At 35.3% G+C, this 13,612-nt stretch overlaps 1 protein-coding gene across 1 annotated transcript; it reads right to left on the reverse strand.

Moving 5' to 3' along the window:
* Positions 1-290: 290 nt before the first annotated feature.
* LOC114251426 (facilitated trehalose transporter Tret1) lies at positions 291-13,211 on the reverse strand. The gene is made up of 8 exons (XM_028185677.2): positions 12,947-13,211; positions 11,853-11,988; positions 6,107-6,335; positions 3,738-3,894; positions 2,791-3,011; positions 2,236-2,407; positions 1,554-1,840; positions 291-653 (listed from the first exon to the last, which is right to left on the reverse strand). Exons 1-8 carry the CDS (start codon positions 13,013-13,015, stop codon positions 362-364), a joined length of 1,563 nt encoding a protein of 520 aa, XP_028041478.2. The 5' UTR covers positions 13,016-13,211; the 3' UTR covers positions 291-361.
* Positions 13,212-13,612: the final 401 nt, after the last annotated feature.

Raw genomic sequence — 13,612 nt, forward strand, 5'->3', positions numbered from 1 at the left:
AAGGTAGGTCAACTTCAAATATTTTTGGGAGGTACATTGCCGATTTAATCGCCATGAAAAGTGATCTTACAAAGTTTGTCAAAATAAGGATGCGCTTTCGTTATACGATATAGTAAAGAAGAAGAATTCACAATTTTAATTTAAATCGTCTTTTTCTCACATTGAAATGTATATTTCAAAAAAGTTATATATCACTCCATGTTCGGTGAAATAGTTTGTCTTAGAAATAGGTTTGCCTTAAACACATTATAATTTGATGCAGTGAATATTCGATAGATTAAACAAAAAGGCTTATTAAAACTTTTTATTATTAATACGATTAAGTTAAATAATATGTTAGACTAAGTATATAAATGCAGGTCTAAGAGACAGACTGTTTTCTCTTGAATCTCTTAAAGTAATTTATGAAAGGATCGTTCGCGAATATTCTCAATTCTCCTTTATAATAATCTTCGATGTCTTGAAGCGTCTTCCCTTCAGTTTCAGGCATGAAGAAATATAAATATATTGTGCCAACAAATGCGAAAACTGCGTAAACGGCAAAAGTTCCCCACAGTTTAAGCGAATTCTCCAAATCGATTAACGTTTTTGATCCCAAGAACGTCACCACGTAACTCCAGGCAGCAGCGAATCCTTGAGCTGAGGCACGACTCCTGGAATGTATAAGTTCATATCTTTCTTTCGATTGTTTACTTATGAAAGGAAATGTGACCATGCTTTTTTACCATAAAATCGTATTTCCTTACACTATTTTTAATTCAAATTTATATTTTATTTTTTTGTTGGATTTTCTATAAAAGCGTATTTTTTTATTTATCATTTCATATTACATAAGTAAATAAACATTTGGTGCTAAGAGGCTAACGGAGTTAATACATATAGCAACGAGCATGCCTTCGAGCATGCATTCGAGGCAGAATTAGGTAGGATAGTACTATTTACTTGTACGACCAGATAAAAATAGTCTTTTTTTTATATCTTAGAGGTGTGGACGAGCTCACAGCCCACCTGGTGTTAAGTGGTTACTGGAGCCCATGGACATCTACAACGTAAATGCGCCCCCCACCTTGAGATATAAGTTCTAAGATCTCAGTATAGTTACAACGGCTGCCCCACCCTTCAAACCGAAACGCATTACTGCTTCACGGCAGAAATAGGCAGGGCGGTGGTATCTACCCGCGCGGATTCACAAGAGGTCCTACCACCAGTAATTACGCAAATTATAATTTTGCGGGTTTCACTTTTATTATACGATGTTATTCCTTCACCATGGAAGTCAATCGTGAACATTTATTGAGTACGTAATTCATTAGAAAAATTGGTACCCGCCTGGGATTCGAACACAGGTACATCGCTCAACACGAATGCACCGGACGTCTTATCTTTTAGGCCACGACGACTTCATTCTTTCTCTAGCAGGAGTGAGAAAATATGTAATTATCATCATTTTCACTAAAACATTCCTACTTATTTGCTCATTTATTTTATGATTTGAAAAAAGTAAAACAAAATCAAGAATTAAATTTATATAAAATATCAGGTGATTAACGTACTTAAAAGGGAACATTTCTCCAAGCAGCACCCAAGGTATACAGAGCCCAGTAAACACCGCCAAGGAATACAATAGCGCCTGAGGTATGTAGCTTTTTTCTACAGGAAATGTGGCAGGATCGTATGAAGACACCGAATCAGGCACGTGTAATCTTGCGTATATACTTAGTCCAGTACTGGAAATACCAGTGCCGAGAAGCGCTAGTATAATCAATTTTCGTTTACCGGTCATCTTGATGATACCGATGACTATGACGCCCATGATTACAGTTATAACACCGATCATTAGCTGTGGGTAAAACAGATTTAATTTAATACTTATTCTGGTATGGAAGAATTGCGATTAGTCCGGAATTTTACTTAGCCTGGACTGGTGGGTGAATTCAAGAACTAAGCTGGAGGAGAAGGTTTCCTAACAAATGCCTGAGCGCCTCCGAAAAAAGCCTAGCAGCTCAAGAATTGCTGCTTTCATCTTAACACCACATGGGGTTCGCAACCCGCTAAAACATTCCAGCTAGAAACTCAACGGGTCGATGCTATGGGTTAAGTGTTACGTCAAAATCTTCAAATCTTCAATAGGAGGAAGTGATGTTGCATTTTGTCGAAATAGTAATAAAACCTTGAAATATTCCGACCTCTATATATTAAATGAAATAACTTTTTAACTTGTATGTAATATCTTACCACTATCTTCTTTCCATTGTCCACCATCCCGAAGGCTCCACATACATTGACCATATTAGGTCTAATAGGTATGAGTCCACTCATAGTGTAGAACATAAAATATAGAATTACCAATGTTAATGGCCTTAGAGTCTCTTTGCAAAACATTACGCATTTGATTTTTAAGATGTATCTAAAAATAAAGTCAATATTAAACTGGTTTACTGGTGGTAGGACCTCTTGTGAGTCCGCACGGGTAAGTATCACCACCCCACCTATTTCTGATGTGAAGCAGTAATGCATTTCGGTTTGAAGGGTGGGGCAGCCGTTGTAACTATACTGAGACCTTAGAACTTATATCTCAAGGTGGGTGGTGCATTTACGTCGTAGATGTCTATGGGCTCTAGTAACCACTTAACACCAGGTGGACTGTGAGCACGTACAGCAATCTAAGCAATAAAAAAAAAAAGTGCAAACAGGTTGAAATTTCTACAAAAATATTGAGAATGTGTATTTAGTTTGGCGTTTTAAATACAATATGTTTTCTTTGGAAGATTTTATATTTTAAGTGCATACCTTTTTATTGGATTCATTCGAACGTGGTCACATTGCTCATTTTTAACGTCATCAGTGGCTAGACAGATTTCGCAGTTTTGCAAACTCTTCGCGTAAACTGCTAATTTATCATATTCGTCCTTTACATTGTCAACAGTTGTCCACCCTCGAAGGTAGCACAAAGATTTTAATGCTTCTTTTTCTCGCCCTTTGAACAGTAGCCAGACAGGAGTTTCGGGTACCTTAAAAATTAAACTAGTATCTTTATTACGCAATATTGTGAGTCAAGTCAGCATTTAAATTATAAGTCTTCTTCTTTCCCTTTATCCCCATTATGTAGGGTCGACGCCACATATCCTCTTTATCATGCATCATAGGAATTTGGCATGAGTTTTACAACCGGCTGCTTGCTTTACCTACTTTAACCCACCTTCCTTGGATTATGTGTCCAATTTATAGTGGACCTTTTATATTTCATCATTTGTTTGTTTCTTTTATTTAATCCGTTTTTGGTTCTATTATTTCCACTTTACTATTAAACGCATTCACAGGAAAATTTAGATTTTCATATACCAAAAAGATTCTTCTATTCATATTTCGTTAAAATGAAAATTATCATTGGATGGCACTTGTGTATCTCTACGCATATTTAAGGCGATTTATAATGTCTTCCAAAAATGTACATCATTGTCATAAACCGTAATCCTTAAGAAGACTATTAAACTTTTACTGTTACTGTATTCGAGACTAAGATTTAGAGAATTATTTGCATACTACAGTATCTTTATTAGCAATGTTGTAGTTTACTTTATTGTTACCTTGATTTGGTCAAAAGAAACAGAAAAAAAAGGTTTATTTATTTTAACAGTAGTATTCCGTCTCTTGAACATATGTTCTATATTTGAATCCCAAATAGAAATCGCAAGACTATATTTAAATAACAATTAATAAATATGTATAATACTTACAAGTAAAACTAATAGCATGGAAAGAAGTGGTACTCCTAGACATATTATTGCCGCTTGTCGCCAATCTACTATTGTTCCCAGAAAATACATTACCAATATTCCTATGGACGTGAATATTTGGGTGACGGTGCATAGGGCTCCACGCATCGTGGGTTCACTGAAAATTTTAAATGAAGATTTGCGTTTAATGGATGTAGTTGTTTAAAAAGACTCTGGCATAGTTGTATCGTTTTTTGATTACGAAACGAAATACAAAATTAATTAGTACGATTATGATTAATTAATTATAATTAACATGATGATGATTAAACTGACAAATGATTAATTATGATTAATACAAAACAACAAAAAAGAAAACCGACTTCAATAAAATAAACTATATAATATGATAATTAGTATGATAGTATAATATGTATAATAATTATACATACATACACCCATATTATTATATGAATTATTACGGATAATTCAAAATGATCTTGATAATATTGAAATGGAAAAACATTAGAAGCATCAGATTTTAAATAAAAAAAGAATAATCCGAATCTGGGAAAAGATTTCTAGAATCTAGAAAAAATTTGGGGAACTAATATTTATAAAAAAAAGTCAAACTGAGAACCTCCTCCTTTTTTGAAGTCGGTTAAAGTAATGTATAACATCATATATATTTTCCTTAATGTTAGATGTAAAACCTTTTTGCTATTGATGTCACTATTTGACAGAGAATTTCCCAGATTTTACTGATAGTATTGTGCGATATGTGTAAGAGTAACACAATCCAGCATATTTTTGTCGCGAAGCTATTTTAAATTCCAGTTTAAAAGGTGATAGAGCCGCAATGTAAGGTGGTGGGATTCCGAGATCATGTCTGCCAATCTAGTAATTTAAATAGTGCGGATTGTGAATTCGACAGTTAAATAATCATTTATTCATTTCATGTCTTTTAGTTTCTTCTTACCTAACTTATGTATGTCAAAATATCTAAATTGAATAATAGACGGATATTTTATGGTGGGGGTCTAATTTGGAGCATAGCAAAGCTAATATAAAAATATTTGATATTCAATAAAATTTAGATTCCAAAGGAAAATAAATGTTGATAAGAGCCGTTTTAAGTAATTTTTTTCTGCATACCGATTAAATAATTTTTGGAATACAAAATTAAATTGATAAATCGACAAGTGCAAAAGTAGTTTACGTATAGTATTTTAATGTATAGCACTTGTAGTTTCGACAGTTCAAGATAAGAAATCAGGTAAATATAATAATACGAAGATATTTTATTGACATTGACCTGAATAGTTTTGATATCATTTGTGATGAAATTTCAAGAAACAATAAAGGATTAGAGGATTTTGTATTATAAAAATGATAACTATTTTAATTAGCTGAGCACTTTGCATTTAGACTTTAAGAAATAAAAAACATAATAATAATGTTATGCCGGTACGAGATCTGTCATCAAATACTTAGCAGAAGCTATAGCTCAAATACTTATCAAAACAACTAGTATTATCGGGAGTGTTCGAGAAGTGTTATGGTGCTACAAGTAACGCCATCTGTTGTCATATAGCGAAAATGAATATGGAAACTACTAATACTATCGGAAAAGTTCTGGAAAATTGCAAACATGTAGTGTCGTCGACAAGCAGTTAGTAATCAGTTCTATTAGAAGCAAAATAGCAAACGGATCACCTGAAGCGATGAAGCGAAAGAAGTGAATTGCGATACAAGTACCTGATGAATCTTAATAATTAAATTAAGTTTTAATTAATGTTTCGGTCGAAGTTTTAATTTATCCCCAGCCCTAGCGCGTAACAATACTTTAAATAAGACATATCTTCAAAAGTTTTTGATCATATGTTTTTAAAGAATCTAAGGTATGAGGTGGAACACTCAATATCTAAAGTATCATTACTACATATAATAGCAATATGTAAGTAGAACTAAGTAAGATGAGGTCTAAACTATCCTTTTGGGTTAAATTATAGAGCGCAAATAAGGTGAAATATCCATGGCCTAAAGGTCAAGACCCCAGGTGTATTCATATCGAATGATGATTCAATTCCACAAATAGCCACAAATTAAAAAAAAACAGGTGCTCAACATGTGTTCAGTGTGCTTAGTGCGAGTTTGTTAACGTTCTCGATAGCGTAAAAGTTAACTCAAATTTGTATGCAGTTGGAACAGCGCCCCTAGCCGCAAACTGAATTATATTAACAAAGCAACTTCACAATTTGCAAACTAAAGTCGGACTCACTATAGCGTATAAGCCTTTTCTCAGAATAGGCCCAACGGTAATTTTCATTTCGGTTACTTATACTTTTTTATGTATAATTATAATTTCAAATGGGTATTTGATTGCTTACCTAATTTCCCCAACATAAGAATTTATTGGTGCTTCCATTATCCCGGTTCCAATCCCTAACAGAGTATTTGCTATAAATAAAATCGGTACATTCCAGGCAAAATACATCAAGATCCAAGCTATTAAATGAGGTATATTAACCAAAAAGTTTGCTTTTTTCCTTCCAAAGTAGTCTACAAGTGGACCAGATAGCAGAGCCCCAAAAGGTTGAGCAAGATATGAAATGCTACCTGAAAAAGAAAATAACGGGTTTGTAAAATCTATTTCATTTTAGATGTATTAATTATTTGTTACTGAAAAATATTGCATACGGACGGAGGAGGATAAAATTATTGTTATAAATGGCAATATTTCTAATGCGATACTAATAACTAGAAGAAATTATAAGAAAATGAGATACGCATACGCGTGAACACTTCACACGAGAATGATGAACGACGTATCTAATCTTAGAAGATTGAATTACTATATGATAGTTGGTTTCTATTCCGAATTAAACCTAGTTACATAGTAATACGTTTTATTATGTAAGCACATTGGCTTAACTGAATTGTGTGCGAATTTGTGACACCAGTCTACGATACCCTCTTTTTCTAAGATAAGTACGCGCGAGTCCATATTACTACTCAACAGTTCACAGTTTTGAAAGAAATCTTTCTAGAAAATCGTCGAAGAAACTTTCACTGCCATTTACTGAATTTGAGGAATCTCATTCCTTACGTCACATTGACCGGATCGTCACGTCACAACCGGTTCTTACGCCAAAACAAATGATGAAATACAATGCAACTTCAATATAACAAATCGGAACAAGTAAATATTCGTTATATCAAGTAATTCGGTAAACTGAGGTTTGTTATATTAAGATTAGGTTGGTCTACCATTTGTTATAAAGAGGTAAAAAAAATTGTTTTATTTACCCCAACATTACGTACTCATCTTGTTATAGCGTTGTTCTACTAATAAATGATAACACATTTTTATCAAATTACCGTAATGTTTTTCTATTTAAAAACAATTAGGTAGGTAACAATTTTTCTTAAGCCTGTCAATTAAGGATTAAGGGTCATATTGATAAAGGTTTTGGGTTGACAAAATTCGTTAGAATTAGCTGTATTTACATATATATTTTTTGAAAATTTGTTATAAAGAAGTTGTTCGCAAGAAATCTTCGCAATGTAAAGGTATATTTTACATTGACTCTTATGGAAAATTCAAGAGGATAACAAAAGAATTTGTTAAATCGAGGACGTCGTTATATTGAGGTTCGTTATATTAAGGTTGCAGTGTATATTGAACTGGTTTTGATGGAGACTCAGTGATAACCCAAAATATGACTGCAGGCTCAATCATTACTGGTGGTAGACACCCTCTTGTGAGCTCGTACGGGTAAGCGCCACCCTCCCGTTTATTTTTGCCGCGAAGCAGTAATGCGTTCCGGTGTTGGTTGGAACATCCGTTGTAATATAGAACTAAGACTTCGAACTAATGTCTCACGGTGGTTGCTGATGTCTATGAAGTCCAGTGACCACTTGACACTAGTAAGGTCGTCTAACCAGTTTTAAAAGTAATTCTAACGTGTTGTTGTTATTGACAAGATTTCAATTTATTGCTTTAGTGACAGAAAAAAAATACATACATAAATTCACCAGAAGAGATATGAAATTGTTTATTTAACTAACTTTACTTAAACTTCTTAAAGGAGCTATTTAGTATAATTATTGTAACTTATTTTATATTTGTAGTTATATACGAGTCGTCTATTATCAAAGGCGGCAATCTGTACATTTGGACAAAAAATTTTTATTGATATGTCAATACAGATTTATTTGAATATAATCGTCTCCTTCAAAGAATACGGTTCAAAACCTGCATTAAATAAAGGTTAATAGTTAACCTGTTATTTATCTAAGATGTCGTTCCGAAGAGTTTTGTGACTGCCAATGGAATACAAAGTCAATAATTCGTTTTTCTGATTTACCAATCATTGTCCAAAAGTCAGATTGCCGCCTTTGATAATAGTCGACTCATACGTTATATTATGGCACTTAATTTTTCTTTACTTATTCGCTGATAGCATAAGGGGTTATTACAGGTTCTCGCGGATGGGGTTAGCTTACGGGCTCAACCTGGGAGAATTTATGTAAATAATTAAAGTGCAGAAATGAATGAATAAAGATGAAAATTCTTCGTAAATTCTTTACATTAGATCCTGGCTAGTTCTGTAGAATGAATAATAACGCTACAATATACTTAGTGTTCGTTTAGGCTCGTAACTCATACGAGCAACAAGGTGAAACTTAATTCTAAAACGCATCTGTAACTACGTCTTCTAATATCATAGGATTTTAAGTTTCATAGATTCATACTAAGAAACTGAAGGTTTAGGATATTTCTTAAGCTATATAGAGGAGTGAAAAGCGACATTCCGCTTAATACGCGACATTTATTTATTAATTAAAGGTGTGTTTTATTTAGTATTAGTATCAAAACCGGTCATCTTTCTCATCGAATCCGTCGCTTGCGACGAAGGGCTCGGCGAGTAAATTAACCCACAGACACAGGCCAGTGAGTTTCTCGCTGGATCTGATCAGTGGGTCGCGTTTCCGATCCGGTGGTAGATTCTGCAAAGCACGACTTTTGCTAGGGTTCGTGTTAGCTGAGGAGCGCGAAAGGGAGTGGGATCCTTCTTCAGCTTCTCAGCGAAGAAGGCGGAGTGGGCGGCACGGGCGCGAAGCTCTCGTTCATCTCCCGTAGGGGCTATCGGGTGCCGGGTGCGGGGGTGTCCGGTACTCGGCTGTCGGTCCGGTGGTGAGGCGGCGCAAGGTGGCTCCTGTGCACCGCTCACAGTGTGTCTCCGAGACGACGTCCTGCGGGATTTTCCCGGGGATGGAGTGCCGTCCTATTATCAGAATGGGTACCGGCGACGGCGAGCCTTCGGCGCGCACTGTGCGGTACCGTGGGTTTCGTGGAGTCGGAGTGGGGGCTCGATGGGGTTTAGTCGGTAGTCGATTTTGCGGGGTAGCTCTTGCGTGGCTGACGCCGTGCAGTGCCTCGCGCGCCTTTCTCAAAGCGTAGTCTCCCGGCAGGAATTGGGAGAAGAGGAGGACCCCTGTCTTCTTCTTCTCCCTGTTCTTCTCTGGAGGCGCCGGAGTCCAAAATAACCCGGTCTCTTACCCCCCTCGACCGGGTATCAGTAAATGGATTCCACAGCGTTAAAAAAAAGGGTTCGTGTTAGCAATAACGTCAGGTTTGAGCCCCGTGACTTCACCTACACCGGTGACGCTGATATGGTCTCTCAAGACCATCAGCTTAGGTAGGAAAAAAAAAATAAGAGTATTAACAGTTCGATATTTTTAATTGAACTTTAATTAAGTACTTCAAATAGCTGACGAAGTTTCTTGTTATGACGATACTCTTGTTATTATAAGTTTCTTGTTATGATATTTTTCGAAAATCTACACTTTAACTCGTACTCCGGTAATGTTGCAAAAAAGTCGCTTAAAACAAATAACCAATAATAATAATAATAACAATTTTCGGTAGGCAGCGGCTTGGCTCTGGCCCTGGCATTGCTGAAGTCCATGGGCGACGGTAACCACTCACCATCAGGTGGGCCGTATGCTCGTCTGCCTACAAGGGCAATAAAAAAAAACCTTTCCCTTCGATATGGTCACTCGACGTAGATGTTTTTGCGTACCGCTTCCCATTAGGCGCAATTTAGTCAGTAGATGACGCGTTCTTTGTGTTATCTGAGCTATAACGTAGCTTACCGCAAAAAAAATACAATATTACTGTATCTAATGAAAATAATTAATATCTCATTTGAAACCAATAATTGCCCATATCGATTAAGCCATGAATGTTTTTAAAATACGCATCGCATTTAACAATATATCTACATCGACGCTTGAAAGGCAAACGTGACTAAGCGACAATGCGTAAACTTTACAGTAGACTAATTTAAAGTTGAAATACCTGAAAAAAATTCTATTTTAACGAATCTAGCTGTACGATTGAAATGATTTTAATAGACCTAGAAATATATATTTTTTGCGCATCGAATGTGGTTATTGCCTATCATTTATGTACAAAGCAGCTATTGTCGCTTAGTCACGTTAGCCTTTCAAGCGTCGAATTATGTATTTAGCTCATGTACATTAAAGTAAGTTTAACGGTCTTATTTATAATGAGTTATCGGAGCTTTACAAGATTGTATTAAGACTAAACTACACTATCAAATAATGTTTTCCAGTGTCTTATTTTTTTCAATAACGAGTAAAGCTAAATAAATAATAGTTTAAAAAGACTAAAAAAATACGCTTTTATAGAAAATCCAACTAAAAAATAGAAAATAAATTTTAATAAATTTCAATTAAAAATAGTGTAAGGAAAAATTATTTTATTGTAAAAAAGCGTGGGGTGCAATGGGTATACAAAATGAGCAATTGGCATTGATACTGGGGAAAAAGAGAAAGACTATCATTGATGCGCTATTAATAAACTGCAATTTTTTGTGATCATACCTATGCGACAGCCTTGAGAGGCTATTTCAGCTTCGCCCTAACATGTAGGTGAGCTCACGGGGCTCAAACCGGAGTGTTGCTAACACTGGCCCTAGCAAGAGCAGTGCTTCTCAGAATCTACCACTGGATCGGAAAGGCAACCCACTGAGAAGATCCGGCGAGAAACTCAGTGGGCTGAACTGCAAAGGTTTCAAAACGATGCATCCGTTGCAGATAGAGCAAAAAGTAAATAGGCCGCAATAAAACTGGTGGTAGGACCTCTTGTGAGTCCACGTGGGTGGGTACCACCACCCTGCCTATTTCTGCCCTGAAGCAGTAATGCGTTTCGCTTTGAAGGGCGGGGCAGCCGTTGTAACTATACTTGAGACCTTAGAATTAGAATTAGAATTAGAATAGACCTTATATCTCAAGGCTCCAGTTACATTATTTTTACAAGTTACATTATTAGAGAAACAAAAAAATAATGCAAAGCCACTAGCCAATAGCCACTTGTGAATGCTACAAACTAATTGACGGACTCGGTGGTGTGGTAGTTAGCAGCCCAGACGGTTATGCCGAGGGTCGTGGGTTCGATTCCCATTCATCAGACAAACATTCGTGTGATGAATAGGCTTGTTTGCGCTTTGTTCCGGTGACTACATATCCGACGCAGGTGACGGGACAAAGTAAGGCTGCCATCACCCAAAACATGTCTTGTCGGATATCCCGGACCCACTCTCGGTGCTTTTAGACTCTTCAAGGAAGAGTTCGACGTGCGAACTAGCCCATAGACACAACCCATTGAGTTTCTCGCCAGATCTTCTCAGTGGGTCGCGATTCCTAGCCAGTAGTAGATTCAGCGAAGTACTGCTCTTGTTGGGGCTAGTCATAGCAATTCTCTCAGATTGAGCCCGTGCGCTCACCTACCGATCCGCGTGAAGTTGAAGTAGCCCCTTAGGCTACCAACGATATAACGAGGTAGGAACAAAAAAAAGCGTTCTGTCTGGGTATTTATCATCTATATATGTGTATGTATAAACATATATAAGTATGTTTATCAGTCTCTAGTACCCATAACTAACGGAATCCTAAATCGGGGTAGGATGAACGTGCGTGATTTGTTCTTAATTATTAATTATTATTACTAATATTATTATTATTAATAGTATATCAATACTGTTACAAATCTTCGCCACGAAGCCTCGTTTTCTAAGGTATAGATTTCATACGTTTTGAACTTACCAAACCATGAAGCCTCTATTTGCGTCAGCGACAATCCTTCTGTGGCATTCAGCAAAGCCGGTAAAGCTATGGTTGGGAAGCTTACGGCCATACCAAGATCCAACAGAAGTAAGTTTGGAGACATACATGCTATTAGCTGAAAATAAACGACGATTATTTAAACTACAATAAATTAGACTTTTTTAATACGCTTTTATTAGCTTCAGACGTATGTAAGTTAGTATGTAACGGAATCTTTGAACATGATTTTGACCCCCTTCAAAACGTCGGTTTAACTCCAAATTGGGTATACTTATTAAGGACTGATGACAATTCAATATTTAAAAAAAAATGAAAAATAAATTTGAATTAAAAATAGTGTAAGAAAAAATGATTTTATTGTAAAAAAAGCGTGTAGTGCATGGTATCAGTAGTTATAAATATTTTATGAACAGATATGAGTAGAAAGGTTATTTTGATAATATCCTGAAAAGCACCCCACGCTTTTTTACAATAAAATATTTTTTTCTTACGCTATTTTTAATTCAAATTTATTAAAATTAATTTTCTATTTTTTAGTTGGATTTACTATAAAAGCGTATTTTGTTAGTTTTTTTTAATTTTTTTTAAATATAACTTTGAAAACACACTTTTCGGTATGTTTGGCATTTATGTGACAAAAATCTGTCTGCATGTTTGCAGCACGCTCAGAAAACTGTTGATCTAGTGCCTGTATCTGATGTTTAAATAAACAGTAAAACTCGAATTTACTAATACTTTTGTTAATGACTTTTCTTTTAATTATTTATTATTGTTCTCACGGCCCGTCCGGTGTTAAGTGGTTACCCGAGCCAATACATGTATATCACAACGTGACAGCCGCCACCCACCTTAAGACCTGAGGTTTATGTCTTGCTTGTTCACTGTTTCGTTGTGATAAAAGAAATAAAATAAATAACTTTAGAGAAATTCTAACACTAGAGTACAATGGGTGGTTTTGACTAGACTTTTTTAATTTGAATTCATTAAGGATGTTTAATACAGTTTCTGTTCTGCTTTTGACATTATTATCATTCTAAGCTGTAGTGAATATAGTTTTAATAAAAAAAAAATACCTGTGACAGGACTGATCTAAATTTGCTCACAGACGGAATCTTTTCTTCAATTTGAATTTTGTGCACCATTTTGAGGAATATTGAAACTTTCAAAATGAAGTAATATGTTTGTCACTAAAAATCTTCGCTTTCATTATACGTATTACCATCACCGTTTTTTTTTTATGTCAAGTTAAATAGGAGGTGCACATATTTTATTTCCAAGTCAGCCGTTCTCTTCAACCAAACGGATGCAAATGAGTGAGTTGATAAAGAATACCGGTTATTAAAAATGGATGCGTTGTGTTTTTATATCTTTTCAGCGTAAATCATGAATGCATTTGTTTGTATTCTAGTCTGATATCACTCGTTTACTAGTTCTAAGCTCGCATGGGAATAAGGTAATGAGATTATCTTTGTTTAGTTTTATTATTTGAGATCGTTTGTAAAGGCGTTTGAAAATTGTGTTATCGCATGAAACGAATACTTTGGGAAATACGGTGCATATTTTCATCAGATTACGCGAGTTGTAGACATAATTATAAAACTTGTTTTTGGGGTTTGATCGTACGTAAAATTATTTCATCGAACATTTTAAAGTTTTTGAAACGTCAGAAGTACCAAAATGAAAATAAAAATGCATGATTAAATCGTAAAAGTATTATATTTTTAATTATATCATGGAAA

This window comes from Bombyx mandarina, chromosome 07, assembly GCF_030267445.1.
Source record: "Bombyx mandarina strain Sakado chromosome 07, ASM3026744v2".
NCBI lineage: Eukaryota > Metazoa > Arthropoda > Insecta > Lepidoptera > Bombycidae > Bombyx > Bombyx mandarina.

Excerpts from the sequence above, each read along its gene's own strand:
- LOC114251426 (XM_028185677.2), bottom strand. The coding sequence starts at position 13,015 with ATGGTGCACAAAATTCAAATTGAAGAAAAGATTCCGTCTGTGAGCAAA. Across the intron at positions 2,408-2,790 it reads CGAATGAATCCAATAAAAAG|ATACATCTTAAAAATCAAAT; the intron begins GTATGCACTTAA and ends CTTTATTTTTAG. Across the intron at positions 654-1,553 it reads GGAGAAATGTTCCCTTTTAA|GAGTCGTGCCTCAGCTCAAG; the intron begins GTACGTTAATCA and ends TATACATTCCAG.